The 24,937-nt window shown below is 39.2% G+C and overlaps 3 protein-coding genes across 3 annotated transcripts in view; 2 read left to right on the top strand and 1 right to left on the bottom strand.

Moving 5' to 3' along the window:
- Positions 1–24,937, top strand: part of swap70a (switching B cell complex subunit SWAP70a) — a 924,354-nt gene that overhangs the window by 275,864 nt on the left and 623,553 nt on the right. The window lies entirely within an intron of this gene.
- Positions 1,804–6,140, bottom strand: LOC122772106 (cytochrome b5). The gene is made up of 5 exons (XM_044029804.1): positions 5,656–6,140; positions 4,488–4,616; positions 3,904–3,930; positions 3,790–3,821; positions 1,804–2,924 (listed from the first exon to the last, which is right to left on the bottom strand). The coding sequence occupies exons 1-5, from the start codon at positions 5,854–5,856 to the stop codon at positions 2,843–2,845; spliced, it is 471 nt and encodes a 156-aa protein (XP_043885739.1). The 5' UTR covers positions 5,857–6,140; the 3' UTR covers positions 1,804–2,842.
- dhx38 (DEAH (Asp-Glu-Ala-His) box polypeptide 38) lies at positions 7,925–23,634 on the top strand. Its single transcript, XM_044029754.1, has 27 exons — positions 7,925–8,163; positions 8,975–9,300; positions 9,611–9,804; positions 9,973–10,134; positions 10,333–10,495; positions 10,660–10,778; positions 10,868–10,944; positions 11,038–11,193; positions 11,326–11,487; positions 11,614–11,721; positions 12,131–12,255; positions 12,368–12,505; positions 12,598–12,784; positions 13,499–13,684; positions 13,812–13,952; positions 14,125–14,235; positions 14,488–14,604; positions 14,757–14,864; positions 15,573–15,685; positions 16,446–16,654; positions 17,688–17,842; positions 18,510–18,665; positions 18,928–19,062; positions 19,389–19,514; positions 19,605–19,700; positions 20,469–20,590; positions 23,191–23,634. Exons 2-27 carry the CDS (start codon positions 8,975–8,977, stop codon positions 23,270–23,272), a joined length of 3,774 nt encoding a protein of 1,257 aa, XP_043885689.1. The 5' UTR covers positions 7,925–8,163; the 3' UTR covers positions 23,273–23,634.

Raw genomic sequence — 24,937 nt, 5'->3', positions numbered from 1 at the left:
CTGACATGAACCTATGATATGGTTACAGTGCCATCTTGTGTTCAAACTCAGTATTTTGTACCAAAAGCACCTTTATCAATATAGTTATAGTAATTATTTTACCACATTGTAATTACTATGTGGTGGTGTTGCATTTTTTTTTTTATTCAGAACAATAATATTGCTCCATGTTAATTATTGCTAAATACCACACACTGATCTGGGGGATGACGGATTATTTAAATTCAGGTCAATATTAACAGTGTTATAGATTGAAAATGTGTTGGATTCTAATGTATATGTATTTAATCTTTTTAAAGTGGCAGAACATAGGGAAATTAAAACTACATCGATTTCACATAGATTTCAATTTGAAAATTGTTCAGCTCTTGTACTGATGTACATTTAACAAACCTAATGCAATGAGCTAAACCAAACTAAAACAATCAATTTATGTGACAAGACGGCATCTGGTTCTTGTTTGTCCCATCTGACAATAAAGGATTAATCAGTGAGTGTTGATTTGAGCTTTCTGGAGTTTTCGAGTCATGGGCACTTTGTACTGTGATGGCTCTTGTGGAGGTTGCAGATGGAGAGGCTTTAATTTCCATCTCTGCTTCCTGCTTCTCTCCACAGGGAAAAAGCCGAGGAGAGCAGGCATATGCAGAACTCAAGTGTTGTTCAGTTTGTGCCAGCGCTGCACGATAAAATGGTTACCAAAGAAAACATTATCCACATTTTATTCCTTATATGGAATTACACTTTTATCAAAGGACATGTTATGATGATAACTGACTTTTTTCTACTCTCTTCCCTGTGAAATACAGTGTCTGCAGTGTTAGGGTGCGAATCCCACTGTTAATGGAGCTCATGGTGTTTGATCATCAACATTCATCACATTCACGAGTGAGAAATAAACCCAGCGATTCCATTTTTCATGTGTGGATTCCTTTCAAATTAGCACAGCTCTGACATACAGCACTATCCATTAGACGAGATCATGAATTTTTTAAAGAGAATGTTGAGCGGCTGCATACAATGGTGGACATTTGCTCCGCTCTCTACAGCCCCCTCACCTGATGCTGAAGTGCAGAGTATGTGAGTGCCAGAGCCTTTGAGAAGTCCGTTGAAATGGACCTGTGAGATGACTCAACACCCAGTGCTGTCCAACAGGCTGCACCCCCGCCATTTGGCCTTTAAATGTGTGGTTGTGAGGTCAGACTTTTATCTTGACAGTGCTTCAGGGTATTTGTCTAACGCTGTCTGTCTTTGCCAAGAAATCTTCTTCCCCATACTATAGTGTATTCTGCCATTTCTTGCAGACAACCTTCGAAAAACAACAGCCATGTTTAAATAATATGAAATATTTCCAAACTGAGGTCACACGGTGGAGTAGTGGCTTGTGCTGTTGTTGCCTTACAGCGCTAAAAGTCCTGGTTTCACGTCCTGGTCCGACTGATGGCAGTGCTGTTGCTGTGTGGGTTTTCTCTGCTTTCCTCCCACAGTCCAAAAATATGCAGAGGTTAATTGGACACTAAATTGACCGTTGGCGTTGGTCCAGGATGTACGCTGCAGTCCTGCGACCCTCATGTGGACAATAAAGTAGCAGACGATGAATATCGTATATACAAAGTTTTAGTGACATTTAAACATTTAGTGTTTACTCAATAAGGTTTTATTGCTTATTTACTTCAACTAAATAACTATGCTATGGCTTGTACTTGTGTGACAACTGCCTCCGCCTTGGACTGATTAATCTAATCTTCATCCAGAACTGTGATAAATAGCTAGTATAGAAATATCTTACACGGTATATGACGTCACTTGCATTTGAAATATTGATTTTATTCAAAACATTCAAGGACAGACAATGGCAGAGATTACAAGATGAAATGACAGAGATTCAGAAGTGCTATGCAAAACATATTCAATGTTGAAAAAGTTGTTTTTTTAAAAGGCTGAATAACTAAAATATATGTTAGATATGTGCAGTAACCAACAGTGACTTGAAAACGTACATCTGTGTGAATTAAGAACATCTGGAAAGGCTAAAAAAGAAAAGACAGCAAGTCTTCATTCAGCATAATTCACCCAAACACTCGATGTAGAAGCAAAATAAAGACAGTTATAGAAAAACATCAGCCGAATAGTAGAAAGTGACGAAACTTTAAAACAGGACAATCAAATAAATAATTTTCCTCAGTCAAGGGTACTGACTACATGCTAATATATCTGTATAATAACATTTTATTAGATTCATTTATATCTATGGATTATGTATTTTGAATGCTTACAAATTCCTAGAAACAAGTTTTAGTCAGAGAAAGTTATTCAATGTAAAATAATCACTTTTAATTGAATTGAAACTATTGTTAAGAAGAAACAACGGTTTGACGTTACATTGACATAATTGGAGAGGTTTTGCATTTACAACCAAATGATAAATGTGATGAAGCATTTGTGAACTAAGGAGTGGATGGAGTGAGCTTCAATAGCTTTTATTCTTCTCACTTTATTGAAGCCGATGAAAATGCATACGGTGTAATAATTCAGTGTATATAGTAGACTGGTCTTTGTTAATCATATCCAATGCATATGAAAGAAAATATGTTAACAGTAATGACAACATGCATAGAGACAATGAAATACAGAGAAAGTGAGAAGACAATTCATCACTCTCTGACCAACTGCCTGTATGATACACACTTTCTATTTTATCAAAGTGTGTCCCTGCATATGTAGTCGCACATGATGCAGACACTTTTTTATTTTTATTTTATGCATTTAGTGTGAGGAGGTTTTGGTCAAACATTTCAAGTCCTCCAGATGAAAAATAATCAGATGAAAAAGAGAACAGCAGCGCTCAGGAGGACACGTAGTAGCGATACATGATACCAACAACCGCTGCAGCGATGGCAGGTATCAACCAGGTGGTCCACGAGGTGCTGGGAAAACATCAATGTGAAATTAATTTACAACAAAAAAGACAATTCAAGTGTGCAGAGAAAATGAGCATAACAATGACAAGGATATGAAGCACATACAGCTCATTTGGTTATTTAATAACATCAGTAAATCAAGCTTCAACTAATTATGCAATTTAACTGGACTCCTGTCTTTGTCCCAGTACAAAAGCACTAGTTACACTAGCAGCTGATGACCTCCTAATATAGAGACACGGGGACGTTTCATAAAAGTTCATACACTGATACTAATAATCCTTTGCATTCTAATCCTGTTTGTGTTCCTTTCCAGAAGCATTTTAAACTGCCAAGTTTACTTTGTTCAGGACTTCCTCCAGTACTATTCAACAAGTTTGACAAATAACACATTTGCATGACTTAGTTAGTCCAACTAAAATTAAACTGTAATTTGTTTTATTTAAATTGTTGTGAACACAGCCAGATAATGCAGGGAGTCAAATTACTACTGCATGTAAACCACGAGTCTGACTCATGACGGTCTGGACTCTCTGTGCTTGCACCACATCTCATACCCTGGGCTTAAACCTAACAACAGTAACACACATGGCGGATTGATGAGGAAAAGACCAGGAAAGATGCTTGATGTGCTAATAACTAGCTTCAAGCTGAACTGAAAACTGCCTGATACCAATACGTCACCAATTCTACCACTGGCAAGTAAAGTATTCTGGGATATGAATGGCCACAAAGAATGGATGGGCAAACATCAGCCACATTCGTAGCAGTTGACCATTTTGACGACATCTGGTTGACAAATGCAAATCTAGAGGATCCAGCCCACTGAATCTAATGAGTCTGACATATGATGGTTAAGACGCTGACTCACCCGGACTCTGGATCTGTCATATCTACCTCCTGCTGCAAAAAAGAGAAAAACAAAACAAAATCAGACATTCAATGATAAAAAGGGAGAGAGTGGAAACAGACAATGAAGGCTTACCTTTGTATTGTTCTTTGTCCTGTCATCCTGCAAAGAAATTAAATCAATTAGAGGTTTTTCCTCATGTAATGTTTGACACTCATGAACAAGAAATGAAGTCTGTTTCTCAGGCAGTGACAATCCACATTTAATCAGATGAATCTAAATGTCTTTAAGGTAGAACTTAAGGTCACACGTCATGATCACCGTCACATGACTATCAGCCCTGTCCCAAGTGTGATGCTGCAAATTTCATTCAGCATTTGTCAAAAAACATTATCTCAAAATCAGCAATTCCTTTGAATACACTTGAAAAATTTAAAATATGACTTCAGTGTTTTGTGTAGAAACCCATGTGATATCTGTATGCTAATAATTATTCAAATTCCAAATGAATTACCGTATATGGCCCCATCTTGTGACTTCAAACTTTCAGTGGAAATAAATGTCACCACATTCTTGACTGTTCCAGTGACACTGATCAGTTATCCTGCTTCATTTGGTTGGATTATAGCGGTGATGACTGGTTGACATTTAACTCTATAAATAGATGTCGCCATTGGCTGCTACAGGCAGGAAACCATGACCATATAATTTCTTCTCACCATATGAAGCTCTCCGATGTAGTACTGCAGGAGCATCTCCCGTGCATCTGTGGAATGACCTACGTCCTCAAAGCTTTCTGTGGCGTCTGCACCGGCCTGCTCCAGCAAAACCTCCTCTCCTCCCGGATGCTGAAATCACATATACATATACATTACATGTCATTTAGCAGACACTTTTATCCAAAGTGACTTACAATGGAATTGACAATCAGCCAGGGGTGGAGACTGGTCTATATGGACGACGGAGGAATCAGTGGTATCAGCCAATAGTATACATGTTGCCCAAATGTATTTTATTTTATTCTAACCCTAACCTGCTTACTTAACGTTAACTAAACATTTATTGAATAACATAGAGATAGTCCATCTTTCCAAACTACATTTCCTGCACTGCAGTACACATATACTGAATACCTAAAACGTATCATAAAAATGAACTGTCTAACTTTTAAAAGCAAAGTTTTATTGTACAGCATTTATCAAGTTACTGAGAACAAAAATGTACATAATTGGCAAAATAAAACATATTTGACTGATGCAGTTATTCAGAAAAAAAATGCCTGATTATTATACCTAATGGTTTAATCCATCTACCTCTAGATTTAGTTAGATATCAATATCAACTGTGGTTCTGTGCTCCTGACTACAACACCATCTCTAAACATGGCATATTTAGTCATAAGGCTAGGTTTTACTTAAAGTTCATGGCCGGATTTTACAACAAGCACCTGGAAATACAACTGAAATGTTAAAGGATAATCCTATTACACATATTGAGAGTGAGGGCTTATGCAATCCTCCTGACGACAACATGTTTGTGTTGTAAGAGCATTTATGAACCTTGAACCCACTACTATGTGCTGCTTATCAAACAACTGTTAAACCATGAGACGAGATCTATGTTTTTAGTTGGTCTAAAGTTACTGTAGGTAACTATTGTCTAACGAAATTACAAAGCCAACAACTTAACTACTATTTTATAACAACTCGATGTGGCTCTGACGTATGCATCGCTTTACATTAGCGTCATTTCAGTTCATGACTGCAGGCGTCACAACTCCAGGAAGTAGTCGCTGACGAAATGAGGTAACTGATGGTTGACAGCAAAACACTCGTCGCTATGAGCGTATTAAAAGTTAAATAAAGTGCAAGTCTGGGGTTTTCTTACCTCTTCAAGGAAACTTGTGATGTCGTACACTTTGTCGTGGACGATGAGCCACGCGTCTTTGCACATGTTGTGCACTCGTATTTCGTCTAACGTGTAATATTTGACATCACTCTCTATGGTTTCACTGCTCCCCTCAACGTTGGCGTTAATGGCGGACCCGATGGATGTGTTAATGTTGTTGTCGTCAATTTCCTCACCCATTGTGACGATAACGCGAGCAGACCTGTCAAGACGGAGCAGCTAGCTACAGTTAGCTTCTGTTAGCCACGGCAGCTATTATGCTAGCTGCCAAGAGATCGGTTTCCGATGTGTTCGAACGAAGCTAGCGGCGGCAAAAGAGCAGCACTCCAGATAATAACGCTGCAATTAACACGCCACAGAAGTGCTCTACGCGGTTATGTTACAAAATAAGTAACGGCGTAAAACCACTCGAACCGGTACATCAGCCGACATGTCAAACTAACCAATGGCGTGTGCGTTATCAAACCCGGAAGTGGAAACGCGTCAGCTGACCAATGAAAATGTAGATTTCAGAACGCTGACCAATTGTAATGGACCACTTGATGATCAGCAGACGTGTTGTCAGTGCCCTTTCGAGTTCGTCTTCTTGTGGGTTTCGGCCTGCAGCTATTATTTTCATAATCGATTCATCTGTCGATTATTTTCGCGAATAATCGAGTAATCGCGCATGAAACGTCAGAAAACGTTAAAAAAAAGTTGATCAGTTTTTGTCAAACCTGGAAATAAAGAGGTTCTCTGTCTTTTTGTAAAAAAAAAATCCAAATGATTCAGATTAAATGATTTCTTTGTTATCTGGAGCAAAGAAACCTGAAGATATTTACATTTAAGAAGCTGAAACAATCTGAAATCTTGTTTTAATAATGAAAAAAAGCTTCAAACCGATCAACATAGTTGACGATTAATTTAATAATCGATTAATCAAGTAATTGTTTCAGCTCTATTCAGAACCTCAGAACCTGGCTGTGGAGGCTGCTTCACTCAAGCCTCCCACATTTTCCCTACAACACAGCTGATACAGTCGAAGACTTTCCCAACCAAGGACATAACATGACCTGTATGTGGGCCAATAGGATATTTATCACAGTGTGTTTTTCTGTGGATAATTCAAATGCATTGCAATGATTTTCCTGTTAAGTGTCTGTGAGTGAAGATAAGTTCATGTCTCGTTTCAAAATCACATAACTGATGGCAAGTATGAAATAATAATACAAATGTCTTCACAAAGCATCAAGTACAGACTACATACATAGGCACTTTACAGTTTGTTTTATTTACAGTGATGCATCTGATCATATTTTATTGTGGAATGGAGGAATCATTCTACTATTTTGGAGCGACCTGCATGGGCCTCAGTTGTCATACCTCTGCGGTGTGAGAACGTTTTGAGATTTTTCCTCTGATGTAGATGAGGGGCCTGCGAAGTGTGGTTTCTAGTGATAAGTTAGGGTACCACCACCCTCAAGATGACTGTGGCAGATACAGTATGTATACTTTTCCAGTGGTTCACTAACTACTTTGCATGTAACGACAGGAATCCTGTCCAGTCATGTTCTGGTATCTGGTTCTGGAAGACACTCAAACAAAAACAAACAAACAAAAAGATTATAGAAGTCAAGTGAATGCCACAGGTTTTTCTCTTTGGTAACACAACCCATTTGTCAGAGTTGCTGTTGGGATATGAGCAGCCTGTTTGGCTGTTGGTTGTCAGTCATATAACCTAAACTCCTGTTTATCCACAATCCTGAAAATATTACAACAAAACAAATCAACAATTTTTTGATTTTTGTTGTCTACAGTGGACAAATGTCCAAAAAAATGGCCACTGATAACACTGATGCAGCAGTACATCCGAGTAAAACATGAACAAGGAGCACAGTTAAACGTAAGATGTAAAAAAAAAACAGTAGGGAGGTGGTTAAAACGAAGTGCTGAGTGGCAAAGGAAAGAGGAATCAATAATGTAGCAATAATAAATAAAGAGAAAATATTAGATCATGTCATACTCTAATTTGATTTACAAAAAAATTTAATTATATTAAATTATATTATTATATTATGAATTATATTTTTTGTTTATTTGTTTAAGTATCTCAGGACAACATCATCTTTTTTCTTTTAGAAAATGTATTTTACAGACAGAAATAACAGGTCTCGATTCACACTCCATACCTCCAGGTGGCAGTAATGAAGCAAACAAGGTGTTTGTCAGTCGCCCTAAAAAAATCAAGAAGAAAAAGATCTATTGGAATTGTGGGATTGCAATGGCTGCCATCTTGCCTGCTGTAAACACTACGGATATACGTCGTTTTTACCAAAGCAGCGTTTTAAACATTTCTCAGTAAAAGCCGAAAGTCCCACGTTTTGTGGGCCGCTCTCAATTTAACTATTTAATTTATTGGGAAAAATACTGAATTCAAGGCCTTGGAACAGTAGTTTCCCGGCGTCCGCACTCGTCTCGGCTCAGCATACGGTAGCTGCCCTGTCTGAGGTACGTTATAGTTTTATTTCATTTAATCCCACTATTGATGCAAGTTACAATAACACACTGACATATAGTACGATCGAAATATAAAATAGTATTACTGTTTACATACAGTAATAGGATAACTCCTATAGAGCCCAGTCAGTGGGGATCTTGAAGCTATCATTCATATACGTTGTTTGTTCCGTTGTTCTTGTGTTGAATAAATGAGAAATATACAGTGCGCTGCCACTTATGCTCAACTATTTCCTCGGGCTTTTGTTGGAGGACACATTCTCTTGTGCGAGCACATTAACTCAACAATTTTAACGAAAAAACAAAACGCTTTTCATACTTGAAAGTCTGCTCTCTGCTTTAGGTTTTGGGCCGAACACAATAAACCATTTCAAGGTGCCAACTTTGATTCTAAAGGCTCGTGGTGGACATTGATAATGATTTTACATTACATATTTTACTTAATAATATAGAATTATTAACCAAAAATAATATTCACCATTACATATCATTATGCCTGGTTCAGGGATTCTCTGAATCAGAAACCTTTAGTTTGAAACATAACCTCACAAAATAGTAACTACAGTAAAAGTCAGAAGTATTATTTACCATTATCTACATTGTAGATTAATATCAAAGACATCTCACCTATGAAGGAACAGTTATGAAATTATTATTACACAACAGACTGTTTTTGGCTGCATTTGACTTTTCTAATTAAGTACCTTTTGCTTTGATGACAAAAACTGTACATTTTGTAGATTTATCATGAGCAAATCAAATTAAAAATGTTTTAACTTTGCCACATGTTATTTCCCCACAGATGATGGATGACGATGTGTCCATGCATAGGCTTGAAGGGAGTGATCCAGCTGCTCAGGTCGGTGGACTTGTTGTGAAAAAAAAGAGTACTCCTTTAGAGGCCCATGTATTTCGAGCACCCACTCCTCGGACGTCTTTGCTGGGCTTGGATCTTCTGGCAGCCCAGAAAAGGAAGGAGCGTGAGAGTAATGCACAAGCAGATGCCACTGATGACATCAATAGAAAGAAATCGAAGGTTTCCTCCTACAAGGATTGGGAGGAAAGTAAAAGTGACTCGGGCTCTGATGAAGAGGACGACGAAGAGGACAAAGGTGCTAAGAAGGAGAGGTGAGTGTCTGTGCATCACAATATTTACACATTTACATATTGTACACGCTTTGTACACCTGGTCCTTACAGTTTGGAAAAGGTTAAGTGCTCTTTATTCAGTTTAACCTGTTAATCCTTATCTAATTTACTACAGCTGTCACTATGAGTCATCATGGCAAAACACAGCACCCCCTTTATGATGATTATATATATTTATTGCTGGCATATTGTCTGTTCCCCTTTATTTCATATTTTAGTATCTGTAGTACAAACAAAATACAAATACAGTGTGACTGATGTGTTTTATTTTATTTTTGACTTGCCATCAGGAAATATCGAGTGACTGGTTCTGAGACGCCCTCAAACCCTGGAGGGGTCAGTGAAGAGTTCAGACGCAGACACCAGCAGAGAGAGAAAGACAGACGTGAACATGGAGTCTATGCTTCCTCCAAAGAAGACAGAAACAAAGACAGAGACAGAGAAAGGAGGCGAGATAAAGGCAGAGACAGACGCAGTGAAAAGGGTAAGTCAAAGTTTGACATGTCATGCTGCAGTAATTTAGATTTTTTAGACGATAATGTGTTAATCCTTTGCATCCTTTGTCCAGCATTAAATTGAAAGTCTCAATTTTGCTTGTTTTATTGAACTCTTAACTGTTGTTCATAGTAGTTCCTTTGTCTTTGTATGTCAGACGAGCGAGATAGTGGCCACGGCCGTGAAAGCAGCGGCAGCCGGTCAGAGCGCTCGGAGCGAGGTGAGAGGAGTGAGCGTTCACAGAGAGATGGATCGTCAGAGAGAATCAGCCGAGGGAGTAAGAGAGATGAACCTCTTACACCACAGCACCGCCCAAGAGGTAGTTTTGCTCAAAATATATTGTTTTGTAATTTGTTTAAATACATTTCTTAATATTATGAACTGCATTGTGAGGTTGGGTTGTTCGAATTCTGGATGTGCCTCTACTGAATGGTTCCAATAAGCATGCACATCATGTGCACACCATGTGTGACAATCTAATTAGACAACTTGGTTGAACTACTTTTATTTCAAACAGATGGTTTTACACCTTCACGCTCAAACTGGGATGAGGACGACAGTGGTTATGGTAGCACAAGGAATTCCCAGTGGGAATCTCCATCTCCTGCCCCATCCAACAGAGAGACAGACCGCTCAGAGCGAAGCCATCGCTCCGGCCGAGACAGTGAGAGAAAGGACAGGTAAAACAACTATTAGTCATTTTGTCTCTCATGTTCTCCCCCTTGCCGATGTTGCATAGTTATAGTTTTTATAGTTCGGTGCAATTTAATCTTTTGAAATGTTGAACTGCAGTGAAAACAATGCCACTTGATAACTATGATACATCTATTTGCCGTCTGCTTAGGTCAGTCAGAGGACGTTATTCTGATGATACACCCCTGCCTACCCCGTCATATAAGTACAATGAGTGGGCCAATGACAGAAAACATTTGGGGTCTACACCTCGTTTATCACAAGGAAAAGGTACTATTCTAATAGCAATCCGTTTTATGTTTAGAGGAAGTTTTAAGTTCCTCTGCCTGATACAGTTTCTTCCTCTGTCTCTTCTAAAGGAAGAAAAGAAGATGGTGAGGGGGGAATAATGTTTGATAATGAGGATGAGAAAGAAGAGTGGGAAGAGGACCAGAAGGTGAGTGCTGCTGTTATCCCTCACTTATGCCACTATTTTCTGTAGCTACGTTTTTGTTTGACAACCCACTGTTTTATTGTCACTGTTTTGCAGCAAGCTGACAGAGATTGGTACATGATGGATGAAGGCTTTGATGAGTTCAACAATCCTTTCACTTCCACATCGGATGACTATGTAAAGAAAAGAGAACAGATCCTTCAGAAGCAGACTCAGAAAAGAATATCAGCTCAGAAGCGACAGATCAATGAGGTATGAACACAGTGTTTCATGTCGGCTGAATCAGAACTCTGTATATACAGTATGTGTGTGTTTGTGTACCAGGATAAGGCAAATCTTCCTAACCTGTTGGCAAATCTTTCTAAAAACCTGTTCTTGTCTCAGGATAATGAGCGGTGGGAGACCAACCGTATGCTGACCAGTGGTGTGGTGCAGAGGTTAGAAGTGGATGAAGACTTTGAAGAGGACAATGCTGCTAAGGTTCATCTGCAGGTTCACAACCTGGTCCCTCCTTTCCTGGATGGAAGAATAGTCTTTACTAAACAGGTGACCAAGCCTAGAATATTTAATCATGAATAAGTGCCACAGAAGTCATATTTATATCCAAAACTATAATTATCAACAATGTTTTTGATCTACATGTCTCTGTTTGTACATGTTTTCCCACTGTAGCCAGAGCCTGTCATTCCTGTGAAAGATCCGACTTCTGACATGGCCATCATCTCTCGGAAGGGCAGCCAGCTTGTCCGCAAACATCGCGAACAGAAAGAACGAAAGAAGGTTGGCTTGATTATTTTTTAATCCAAATAATTTATAGTGTATTGGCCGTGCATTTTAATTTCTTTTTGTTTCACACTGCTTGACCTACTTTTTAAGGGTCAACACATAATTCAACATTGTCTAGGGCTAATATAAGATTGCAATAAAATGTCAATTGTCTGTCATGATTGTTTACTTTTCTTGGGTATTGTTCTTGGTGAAATTGTTGTAATTAATGTGTTTCCTGCACTACTAACTACTAAATGCTTAGGCTTATCATAATGAATGTTCCTGCCATTGATGTATGTATTTAAAATGAAAGCCAATGTGAATGTGGTTGCTATGTCAGCTCTTCTGTGTGTTGAAGGTGCATGAAATCTGAATCTTTTACCTTTGTTTAATGACTTAACTGGAAGTATTCTGTTTTTAGGCTCAACACAAACATTGGGAGTTAGCAGGCACCAAGTTGGGAGACATTATGGGAATCAAGAAGACAGAGGAAGAAGATGTCTCTGGAGGCAAAGCAGTAGGTGAAGATGGCAAAGTAGACTACAGGTGACTGGCGTTTTATATTTACATTTTTTGAAAGTGCACAGGCTTAATTCACACAACTGTTCTGTGAGATTGTTTGACCATATATACATTTTTGCTTGTTTGTATCTTACAGAGCTGAGCAGAAATTTGCAGACCACATGAAAGAGAAGTCAGAGGCCAGCAGTGAGTTTGCTAAGAAGAAGTCTCTCCTGGAGCAGAGACAGTACCTGCCTATTTTTGCAGTCAGGCAGCAACTTCTCAACATCATAAGGCACTGACACTCAACATTGTTTGCTTTAAAATTGATGAGTTATTCTTGTGAGTGAGTTATAATTGTGACTCTTTTTGAATTGTCATTTGCAGGGACAACAGCATAGTGATTGTTGTTGGGGAGACTGGCAGTGGGAAGACCACACAGCTGACCCAGTACCTGCATGAGGATGGCTACACCAGGTACGGCTTAGTGGGTTGTACTCAGCCCCGAAGAGTGGCAGCCATGAGTGTGGCCAAGAGAGTCAGCGAGGAGATAGGCACCAACCTTGGAGAGGAGGTGAGAAAGCTTGTTACAGATTGAACGGACACATCGGCTAACCAGATGCTTTATCTCCTACAGCAATACATAATGAACATCTTATAGCAATGTATTTGATGTCGATAGAAATGAAATGACTACAACATACATTTACACATATTTTTTGCATTTATTTATTGCAGTTTTCATCATCTTGATGATAATAATAACAGCTAGATGTTATTCAACACATTGTATATGTGTTTGATATCTGACTACCCCTCACAGCAACACCTTAACAATTGTGTCTAAATGGTTTTAATTAAAAAATGAATAGTCCAGAATGTAGGTGTCTTTATTTGGCACTTCTTCATCAGACATTAAATATTTCCTTGTTTTGACATTTTAGTGATAGTTTAATTTAAACAGTGTGGAGCAACACGCAAACATGTGGAACCCTGTGACTTCACAGTTGAATAACAAGTCTTGGAGAGTATTGTGTAATGTATCTGTATTAAGTGCAACACCACCATCTAGTGGACAACAACCATTAATACTGGTGGTGTTGAATTTCGGTACAGTTTATCAAAAATTGCCCTTTTATCTCAAACATTGATATCAGATAGCATTGTTTTATTGAAATAATGTGGTATAATATGTGGCCATTTTTGGAGTTCTTCTCATACTATGTTATTTATGTATGATTCATTTAATTCAAAGTTTTTGATTACTGATTGACAATGTTGCCTGCAGGTGGGTTATGCAATCCGTTTCGAGGACTGTACGTCAGAGAAAACTCTGATAAAGTACATGACAGACGGTATCCTGCTCAGGGAGTCGCTGAGGGAGTCGGACCTGGACCACTATAGTGCGGTCATAATGGACGAAGCTCACGAACGCTCCCTGAACACCGATGTACTGTTTGGCCTGTTACGCGAGGTCAGTATAGACTAACTTTATCTAACACACATTACAGATAGATTTGTTTGTATGCAGCAAAGCTCTGTGTGATGTAGTGAATGCTGTTCTTACGTTGACACATACTGTGTTTACTGTTTCCTGCCAGGTTGTTTCTCGTCGGACTGATTTGAAACTCATCGTTACCTCTGCAACAATGGACTCGGATAAGTTTGCAGCATTTTTTGGCAATGTACCCATATTTCACATTCCAGGAAGAACATTTCCAGTAGACGTCATGTTTAGCAAGGTATGTTTATACTCCCATTCTACTTTTTATCTTGCTATTGAAATACTCCTCTTCCTCTATATTCCCCATACTCATTAAACTGTACTGAAACCAGCTTTTGGTGTATACTGTAGAAACAGAATTTCAAATATTGTGTATATTTGACTGTTTTTGTGTGTTGTGTGATGTGTAGACACCTCAGGAAGACTATGTGGAGGCAGCAGTGAAGCAGTCCCTGCAGATCCACCTCAGTGGTTTGATGGGTGACATCCTCATCTTTATGCCTGGACAGGAGGACATTGAGGTGAGGGCCATGGCTGCTTTTATCACTTCAGAGGTTGTTGTGTATTAACATATTGCACAAAGAATAGTGATTTGAATTGAATGTACAACCGATACTAAATGTAATGAAGTAAATGAAAGCTGAAATTTACTAAACTTTGGTTGTTTTGTCTTCGGGGTATGAATTTTCTTTGTAATAGTTTGTTGACAGGGAACAAGTGATATTGTTTGTTTTGTAGTCATGAATTTATTGAGTGTTTACTTGTTCCTTCAGGTGACATCAGATCAGATAGTGGAGCGTTTGGGAGACTTGGAGAACTCTCCACCTCTTGCTGTGCTTCCCATTTACTCTCAGCTGCCATCTGACCTCCAGGCCAAGATCTTCCAGAAGGTTTCTATCACACTTCCTCTCTCACTGCTCATAATATTATTTATTTATTTTTATAACTTGCCTCATTTCACCCAAATTTCCACATGCAGCATATTTGAGTACCATAACTGACCTAGGCTCATGCTGATTGTCTTTATTTCATTCTGTGCTAGGCGCCAGATGGTGTGAGGAAGTGCATTGTTGCTACAAACATCGCTGAGACTTCCCTCACTGTGGATGGAATCATGTTTGTCGTGGATGCAGGGTACTGCAAACTCAAGGTATGCCTAGTCCTCAGGCACACACACACACACACACATGCGTCAGTGGTGTCAAATTTATTTAATCAGGTCATTGTGTGTTTGCAGAGCCTGGTTGCACTGATTTCTCCTGACATGCTGTTGCATGATCATTGCTCATATTTTCCAGATTGCAAACATGCAGTGTTGATGACTGTTCAACCAAAAAGCTAGGCAACATCACAGAGTCTGACCCAAACCTGATTATCATTTCAAAATAGGCTGAAAATAAATCACAGAACACATCATGTTTCTGAAGCCTTGGTTACTTTCAAAGTGAGAAAATGCATAAAATCAGTAAAATGAAATTCTAAAATTAAGAATCATAGCACTATTGTTTCACAAACAAAAGATAACAACACAATAGCAGCACCTTGTTAATGAGTTCCCATGATAGATTAGTTTCTATGTACTTGACTGTGCATTTAGTGTCAAGTGCACAAATTCTCTAGTTCAGAGAATCTGAACTGTTATTAAACAATAATGAAAATATGAATCCCATGTATTAATTCAACTGTGTGTTCAGAGTTGAATTTTAAACTATTGAAATGAATTTGTAAATTATTATAAGCCTCACTATTAAAAAGACAAGATGTGATTAATTCTGTGGACAAACCTAATATACAATACATATTTACTTTTATATCACAAACCTGACATAATGAATGTTAACTTTTTTTCTGACAACAGGTTTTCAATCCTCGCATTGGAATGGACGCACTGCAGGTTTATCCCATCAGTCAGGCTAATGCCAACCAGCGCTCAGGCAGAGCAGGGCGTACAGGACCAGGACAGTGTTACAGGTAATGGTTTAGTCCTTGTCTGCTTTCTGCATTTGCCTCACAAATGGATGGACATTTTCATTTTGTCATTCTTTGGCCTCCTGAGAGCAGGAACATTATGTTGCTCTCATTCTCATCTTGAACATATTTCACATCCTGTACATCTGTCTCACAGTATGGTGAGGGTGGTTTTGTGTGTGTTCTATTAGAGAGTATAGTAGAGCTGCAACTAACAATTATTTTCGTAATTGGTAAATCTGTCGATTATTTTCTCAATTATTCGGGTAATTGTTTGGTCCATAAAATGTTGAAAAATGTCGATCAGTGTTTGTCAAACCTGGAAATGAGGATGTTCTCAAATGTCTTGTTTTGTCCACAAACCAAAATGATTCACTTTTAATGATTTCTTTGTTATCTGGAGCAAAGGAACCCGAAAATATTCACATTTAAGAATCTGGAAAAAAAAGCTTCAAATCGATTACCAAAATAGTTGACGATTAATCGAGTAATTGTTTCAGCTCTTGAGTATAGTTTATACTCTTCTAAAGAGCCTTTATTGTGATTGCTCAAACCTGTAAACAAGCTCAGAACCTCTGTATATATTTAAAATCATTCCAACATCTGAGAGCTGAATTGATGAGAAAGCCTAATGTTCTGTTTGCTGAAACAGTCTTTGCAGCCAATCTTGTCTGTTCATACTATAGAAGACAATTATTATTTGTGTTTGCAGTTGAACACAATATCATTCTTTGGGGGTGTTACATTTCTTTTCTCTGTGCAGACTTTATACTCAAAGTGCTTACAAAAATGAGATGCTGACGACCACCATACCCGAGATCCAGAGGACAAATCTGGCCAATGTTGTCCTGCTGTTGAAGTCTCTGGGTGTTCAGGATTTGCTCCTCTTCCACTTCATGGATCCACCGCCTGAGGACAACATGCTCAACTCTATGTACCAGCTCTGGATTTTGGGAGCACTGGACAACACAGGTGAGTGGTAAACAAGCATCATGGTATAATGTTATTACAGTCCATGTGTTGTCAATTAATTGAACTGTATTATATTATCATATTTTGGGGATAGTTAAGCAATTGTAAAATACCATTCTAGTTTTTAAAAAAAACAAAAAAACTTGACTGATATTTATATGAAACTTTATAGATGCAATATTTACTATCTATTTGAGAAAATAATTGGCACATCACTCACTAATTAAGATAATCATGTTTGTCTATGAGTTAAAATCCTAAATCTTATGTAGTAATAAAATAAAAAAGAGTGATTTTCTTTATCTCTTTTCTATTTCTAGTAGTGACAAACTGTACCTGGTGTGTTTTACAGTAAATACAGTTCTGAAGAACAGGGGCAAACACCATCAGTCATCCTTGAGTTCAATATGAAAATGAGTTGGAGAATGTTGTGGATTTGAGGCTTAGATTATCCTCTCAGCTTCTGGTACAGATGCTGCAGGGAAGATGCAGACAATTCAAACAGGCCTGGAGGAAGTAGTTGTGAGGTTTAGCCATTGGAGTAATTGCCTAGTAACTGATCCTGTGTTTGATTTGACTGCTCTGCTCTCATTTCAGTCTCATCCTTAGTCAGATTCCAGGGGATTTAGGGATTTGGGGATAAGGGGGGACTTTTGATGATTCCCTGTATGGTGTGTTAACAGCAGATTATCTCTGATTAAGGCTTACCTGCCCCAAACTGCCTGCGCTGCGTCTCTGCCTTTCCTCCTCATAAGCTTCTTAGACTTTGTCGTCTAATCATTTAAATCAGAACTGGCAAAGTTTTTGATCTCACGCTCTTTTTTCCCCCCTCTACACGTATTCTCAGCTGTCAGCAGTTCATCCTCCTCTCACTGTGATAGACAAATAAGTGTTACATTATTCTTGCTTCACCCTCACGCCAGCTGGTTTTAGATGGAATAGAAGAAGCGTATCGCCTGGTTTATCCTTGTCCTTTCTACATTTTTCCACACATCCTGCTCTTGTATGACCTTGTAATTGTGTTCTCTTTCAGGAGCTTTGACACCAACAGGGCGTCTGATGGTGGAGTTTCCCCTTGACCCCGCCCTCTCCAAGATGCTGATTGTGTCATGTGACATGGGCTGCAGTGCTGACATCCTCATCATTGTCTCCATGTTGTCTGTGCCGGCCATCTTCTACAGACCTAAAGTACATCTCATTTGATATTATAACTTCATAACTGAAATTGTGATGCTATTAGGTACACATGTTCCAACTGCTTTGTAACACAAACGTCTAATCTAATCTGGTGAAGTTCAAACAGCATCAGAATAGGGAAGAAAGGTGATTTCAGAGAGTATTTCAGACCAGCCATCTCTAGAGTTTTACAAAGAATGCCCTTAAAAAAGAGAAAGCATCCTTTAAGAAGCAGTTCTCTGGGAGAAATGCCTTGTTAATGCTGAAGGTCAGAGGAGAATGACCAGACTGGCTCTAAATGATAAGAAAGGCAACAGTAACTCGCAACAAATAACCACTTGTTAAACCAAGGGATGTGGAAGACTATTTCTGAACACACGACACGTCGGGTGGCTGCTGAGTGTATTTAGTTAAGGTGGCTATAATCCATTCATCTAAACTTTATTTATACATCGCAAACTGTCCTTATCTATGAAAAGAGTCACTGTTAATGATGAACCCACGGAGAATGATGACCTAGCTCTGCAGACTTACTTGGCTCATATTTCTATTTTTTATTCATTTCTAATTTGTTGTATCATTTTAAATGCATCTATCGTGTGTTCACAGTTTGCCTCCACATTTTTACTAATGCAGGTTCTCTTTTTTTTTTTTCTTTTTTTTCGTCTTTGCATTGCAGGGTCGTGAGGAGGAGAGTGACCAGGTGAGGGAGAAGTTTGCCGTCCCAGAGAGTGACCATCTCACCTACCTTAATGTGTACATGCAGTGGAAGAACAACAATTACTCCAGCGTCTGGTGCAATGACCACTTCATCCACACCAAGGCCATGCGCAAGGTCAGAATCTTACTGCTGAAACCTGGCATTCAGTATTCACTTGTTAAATTCCTGCACGTTTTCACAATGTCTGGTTGCCTTTGCCTTTCGTTAAGTGTTTGAATATATTTATCATACTGCTCACATCCTTCGAGGCTCCATCTTTATTCTGCTGAATATTTGTAAATCTGTTTGCTGTCAGTCTGCAGATGTGGTAACATCAGAGAGTTTATTTTATGATCATCAGCGTTGCATCAGATTTGAACGCTTCACTTTCGTACAGGTGCGTGAGGTGCGCTCCCAGTTAAAAGACATCATGGTGCAGCAGAGAATGAACATGGTGTCTTGTGGCTCAGACTGGGACATCATCAGGAAGTGCATATGTGCCGCCTACTTCCACCAAGCTGCCAAGCTCAAGGTATTGTCTGCACTCTGCGTCTCACTCGGTTAATATGTTACACACCTTGTAGCAACTGGTTGTGGCAGATTGATGGCTGCTTAATTGCAGAGTGGTGAAATGTCCCCTCTGGCCTCACATTAATATGAAATCATGACTTATTATTAAGGTACTCGGTTTAACTTCTGAATATCCAGCAAGCAATCATAGCCGATATACCTTAAAATGTATTTTCTAAGTCACAGGCACAAATGCCACGTTTAAGCGTGGACAGGGTCCCATTTTCTTCACCCAGAAAGTCTGAGTGGCATATTTAATTAGTTATGTATGCATATGTTTGCTCCCAGGGCATTGGAGAATATGTGAACGTGAGGACAGGCATGCCGTGTCACCTCCATCCTACCAGCTCTCTGTTCGGTATGGGCTACACTCCTGACTACATCATCTACCACGAGCTCGTCATGACCACCAAGGTAAATCATCTGTTGACTGTAGAATGCAGGAGGCGTGAAAACCACTGCTGACATGTGTTGTTGACGTGAAACGTGTGCTCTGTGCTGTAGGAGTACATGCAGTGTGTCACTGCAGTGGATGGAGAGTGGCTGGCTGAACTTGGACCCATGTTTTACAGCATCAAACATGCAGGAAAGAGCAGACAGGTAAGGAAAGACATGACTGGTACTGCATCAGAGCGTTCACTTCACTAACCACACATCCAAAAGTATGTTCTTATGTTATTTAACCTGTTTTTAACATTTGAATCGGTCGGAAGCTTTTATAAGGTCAAATAAGCTCACCAGATACAGTTTAGTCAAAATAATAGATGTACAATCCATAATACGTAAGTCAAACCAAGTGAAAACACCTGCAATTTTATTTATAACGAGATAAATTTGCAGTGATTTTTATATATTTCATCATATATTTTCTCGTATTTCACTATTTTTAATATAAGGAAATCAAAACAATACAACATACAATATCTGACACAGGTCCACTGTAGGTTTACAATCATTTCATGTGTAGTCCACTTAAATAATGTAATAAAGCCTTTTTTTGTGTCCCTTGTAGTCTCTCAGATTTATTTTGCAACCTTTACTGTGTATCCTGAACTTTTTGGATGTTTGGACAATAGGATGCTTCTAATGACAGTGGCACTGAGCAGAATAACAATTTTAATTTAATTTTACCTATTTAGGTGTGGAACAATTTTAATGGCCAGCAGTTTATGGTTGAACAGGAACACTGACACCCAAACAGTATAGTGACCAACATAAGCACTTCTTCTTCATGTCAGAGGACTGGACGCTGTTAGAGCAGCAAATAAGTCCCCAATAAAAATAATATTTGGATCACTATACATTAAGTTAACCTCGCCCTCCTCAATTGACTAAAACATTAAAGTCTCAAATTGCTTTCTCCTCCAGGAGAACCGTCGGCGTGCCAAGGAGGAGCTCACCAACATGGAGGAGGAGATGGCTATGGCTCAGGAGCAGCTGAAATCACGCCGGGAGGAGCAGGAGAAGAAGAGCAACGTCGGCAGCGTCAGGTGAGTTCTGTGACCGTCTCACCATTTAGTTCCTTCTTGTACACGAGCCTCGCCCGACAACCGCTCCCAGACTGTGGCCTTCATTTTCCATACCTAGTCAAGATAGAAATGTTTAATTTACCTAGCATGCTGCCAATCCATATCTACACCCCCCCCTCGCTCCCTCCTTCTCCTCTCACTCCCACTCACTCAGTCTCTCTACTCCAACTCTCTCCCTGTTCATGATGAGCTTTTCTCACCTCTGGTCCCTCCAGACGAGACAAAAAGAAATAATATTGACTCCTGGCTGACCCCCATTACTGCAGCAATTTAAATTGTGCCATAGCAGAGCAGAGAAAGGAGGGGAACGCACATTTTCAAATTAGACCGAAAAATTAATTTCACACCCACCCACAAGCTTTACACAGAGAAATGATGTTGTAAAGACAGTTTTTAGAAAGAACTCTTGTGGTTAATTAATCAGCTGGTTTATCTGTCTCAAGTTTGTGTGAAGACGTCTGTGACAGATCTTTTGAAAATAATCCTATTTCTCGAGTGTGATTATGAATTGGATTCGAGCAAAGGAAGTTGAATATGTGATAGTGAATGCCGAAGGCTCTCCTGGGCTCTGAGCTTCCTTTGTCCTCTGGCGCACTTCACAAGCATTTCCTCTACGCCTTCATGTGCTGCCTGCTTGTCGCCCGTCTCTGTGCCCAGCAGCACAGATCAGTGGTGTGAATTAGTAAATGGTCCCGCCTCCTGTTTTGTGTATAAATGTAAAACTGTGTCACTCAGTGTTTATGAAATCACACCAGCGGCAAATAGGTAGAAGTGGAATGTACTTGTTCCATATGAAACTGTTGTATGATAAAAGCCCAGGTTTTAGCTTGTGGAGCCATCGCACTTCTTTATGTTTGGACACAACCAAAGATTTAATGAAGTCACATGTGAAGAGCGACATTCACCGTCTGCTGGTTTTTTATAGACCGGCCAGTTACACTCGAGACGGTAATCTACAGGTGAAATTATTTTATTTATATAGCACATTTCTAGTCTTTATGTCCATGTTGAGGCTTTTACACTACAGTTTTTCACCTGTTCACTTTCATTCATTCACACTTTCATACAGCACATTTACACCAGCGCCTTTTCCCTATCAAACTGCGACCAAACCCCTGACCTTCCACTGGTAAAATGACCTGCTCTATCACACTAGTACAGCCCATGATCACGTTGTACAACACAGTTCTATTCATTTATTCAATATTTGATACACGACCCACGATAATGATTATGTCGTGATACAACATTTCAATTTCTGTTAAACTGAAGAGTACAGAATACTCCTAAAAAAGAGTTTGCCCAGTTAAACGTCCAGTGTGTAAGAATTAGTAACATCTAATGGTGAGATTGTAACAAAAAGACAATTACTCGATTAATCGATGACTAAATTAACTATTTTGAACCTTTTTTTCATTATTAAAACAAGATTTCTGATTGTTTAATTTCTTTGTGGGTCAGAGCCATTCTTTGTTTGTGTTGTAAGCTTCTGCTTCTCTGTCGAGCAAGCCCTTTACCAAATATACGTATAAGAGGTAAAGGTAACAAAGCAATTATACATTTGTACAAACCTCACTTCCTGTGATAAGTGTCTCTGTAAGAAGTCATGAAGAAGTGAAGCTGCTGGGTCAAAGTGGTCGGGAAATCTTAAAATAAAATAAAGATATTTTGTGCCAGCGAATCAATAATTATATCTCTGGTGTCAGGATGACGATATATGTTGTCATTGATTTTTTATCTCACCCTTATTTATTTATTTAGACTCTGACCTAAACATTTAAAACAACATTTGTAGATAAATATGTTCATAATTCTCAAAAAGGCCAATAGATGCTTCACATTTTGCTGACCTTTTTCAGCTGCTGTTTTTTTTATAGGTATTGATTAAAGGTTGTAATTTTGTCCTTCAATTCTTGATAGGTAAAGTTTTCTGTTCATCTCTGCGTGGAAATCAGTCGCAGAAAACTTACAATGAATGCAGGCAGAATAGACTTCTGGTAATAAACAGAAATGAATGTAAATTTGTGTTTGTAAGGTTATAATAAGCCAGTAGAAGCAAAGCTATTTGTGCATCACTGCTTTATGTGTACGTGTGTGTGTTGCTGTCATGAAACTAGCAGAGGAACAACTATTTCTCCTGAAGTGAACAAAGAGAGAGGGACACAGTGACAGAAGGGGGTTATGGCCTGATGGTTGTAATTGCTGCAGTGTGTGTGTGTGTGTGTGTGTGTGAGGAAGATGGAGAGACAGGGGAAGTGTGGGCAGTGTGAGGGTGTCACGCCGCTGTAATTAAAGATGATAGATTGTGCTGTCAGAGGCGTCAGGCTCTACGTCCCAACACTTCAGAGACACCAGCCCGTCTTTTCCCTCTCTCCAGCTCTGCTGCTTTCATCTTCACGTTCATCTGCTCAGACCAGTCTGCGCCCAAAGACTATTTTAATTGAGAAAAACTCACCTACTTACCAAACCCAACAGCCCTTTCCTGTTCTAAGAAATGTTTTAAAAAAGCAGTCGATTCGAAAATAAAACTTGTCTTGCTTCTGGTTTCTTTTCTAAATCAGGGCAGTAAAAATCTGCACACCAGGAAGAAAAGAACAGACCCCCATGACACCCAGACGCACCCCCGCCCGCTTTGGACTGTAGATTTCCTGCTGGACGTTAAACACCGTCGGTTCCGAAGAACCCATCATCATCATCCAGACATGGACCACACCAGCACAAGGAAACGTGAATTTCCGGCAACCATTTGTTCCTCCCTGCATGGCCAGACTCAACTGCAGTTCATGCTTTGACCACTAGAGTGAGAACTTGTATAAGGCACAGGACTCGAACGAGAGCCACGAGCATCCAAATGCCTCGTTTCACCTCCATCAGCCAGCATTCTACATTTTAAGGAAGACTGTGAAGGAAGACTGTGTTGTTTGTTTTAATTTTCAGCACGCGTATGTGTCATTACTCAAATGTGTCATCTTTACACCAACAAATACAATTTTACCTGAAGTAGACTCACGTGTACTCACTCATTGTCTGCTGCTTTATCCTCCACATGAGGTTCGCCAATCCAAGCCGACGTAGGGTGAACGGTGGGGTCACAGTCTGGACAAGTCGCCAGTCAACCGCGGGGCAAACGCACAGAGACGGACAACATTCACAACTACGGTCAGTTTAGAGTGTCCACTTAACCTCTCCATGCTTTTGGGTTTGTACCTGACGCAAAGCCGTGTGCACACGGGGAGAACATGTCATCTCCACACAGAAAGGCCCTCAGTTGAATTGGGATTTAAACCGGTGAAAGTACAAGCCACTTACTCTGCCATGTAATCCCTGACACTTTTCATTTTACATATTCCTTTGCGGTTTTTCTCATCCTGACATTATTGTGAATAGGAAACTGATAAAAAAAAGTCCCTCATTTCATTGCGATGTCTTTAGTTGTCCTTCTGTTTGCTCGTTCTTGAATCGTTGCGGCTTGAACAGCATGCGTGACACCATGACATGCTCCCTGACAAACTGGGGCGATATTCAATTATGAATAGCATTCAATTATGTGATGCACACTTTTCCTTTTTGTGCTTTCCCTCTGATCAAATGTTTGTAAACATATCTTTTTAAATGGGTAAACAATATGCTTTTGATGCTGTTTGCCCTCCGCTGACTCCTCAGCTGATCACAATATTCCTCACAGCTTCAGAGAGTCTGGTCTGTCTGTTCACTGAAGACCACGTTTGAATAGTGACACAGGTTTTGTTTTGTCGTTTTCTGGTGACATCCATTGGATTGTTTTTTTCTCTCTCTTTTGTAAATGAAAAAAAAAAAATAATAATAAATGTTGTTTTTCTTATGTCAAGGTGATTTCATTTAATGTTTTAGGTGCTAATGTGTATTTTTGTGCACGGCAAGTGCATGAAACGGTGTCACTGCAGAGCAGTTTAAGTTGCTGTAACAGTGGGATAAATGAGAGTTTACTGAGTTTATTTTTAGTCCACAAATTCATCGGTCTCTTCAGTGAAAATCTGTAAAAACAAAACATCTGTAAAAGGGGTGATTTCAAAGCTCTGTCAGGCCTTTCTATGGCCATTTTAGATTTGATCAGGCACGGCAAAGGTAACGTTACTAAAGGTGTGCAGCAAATCATTTTTGTCATTTATTAATCTACTGAATAAATCAGTACATTTCCATTTCACATTTCCACAGCAAAAAGTATTGAAGTTGACATAAAATTGCACAAGGAAGTCCTCAAATTTAGGTTGCAATTAAGTGCATATTTTTTAAAGCATAACTAATGCCTGATTTTGGAAAAATGCCGAG

The sequence above is a fragment of the Solea senegalensis genome, linkage group LG7 (assembly GCF_019176455.1).
Source record: "Solea senegalensis isolate Sse05_10M linkage group LG7, IFAPA_SoseM_1, whole genome shotgun sequence".
Classification (NCBI taxonomy): Eukaryota; Metazoa; Chordata; class Actinopteri; order Pleuronectiformes; family Soleidae; genus Solea; species Solea senegalensis.
The sequence above is the reverse complement of the archived record's forward strand: the minus strand, read 5'-3'. Positions and strand labels throughout refer to the sequence as shown.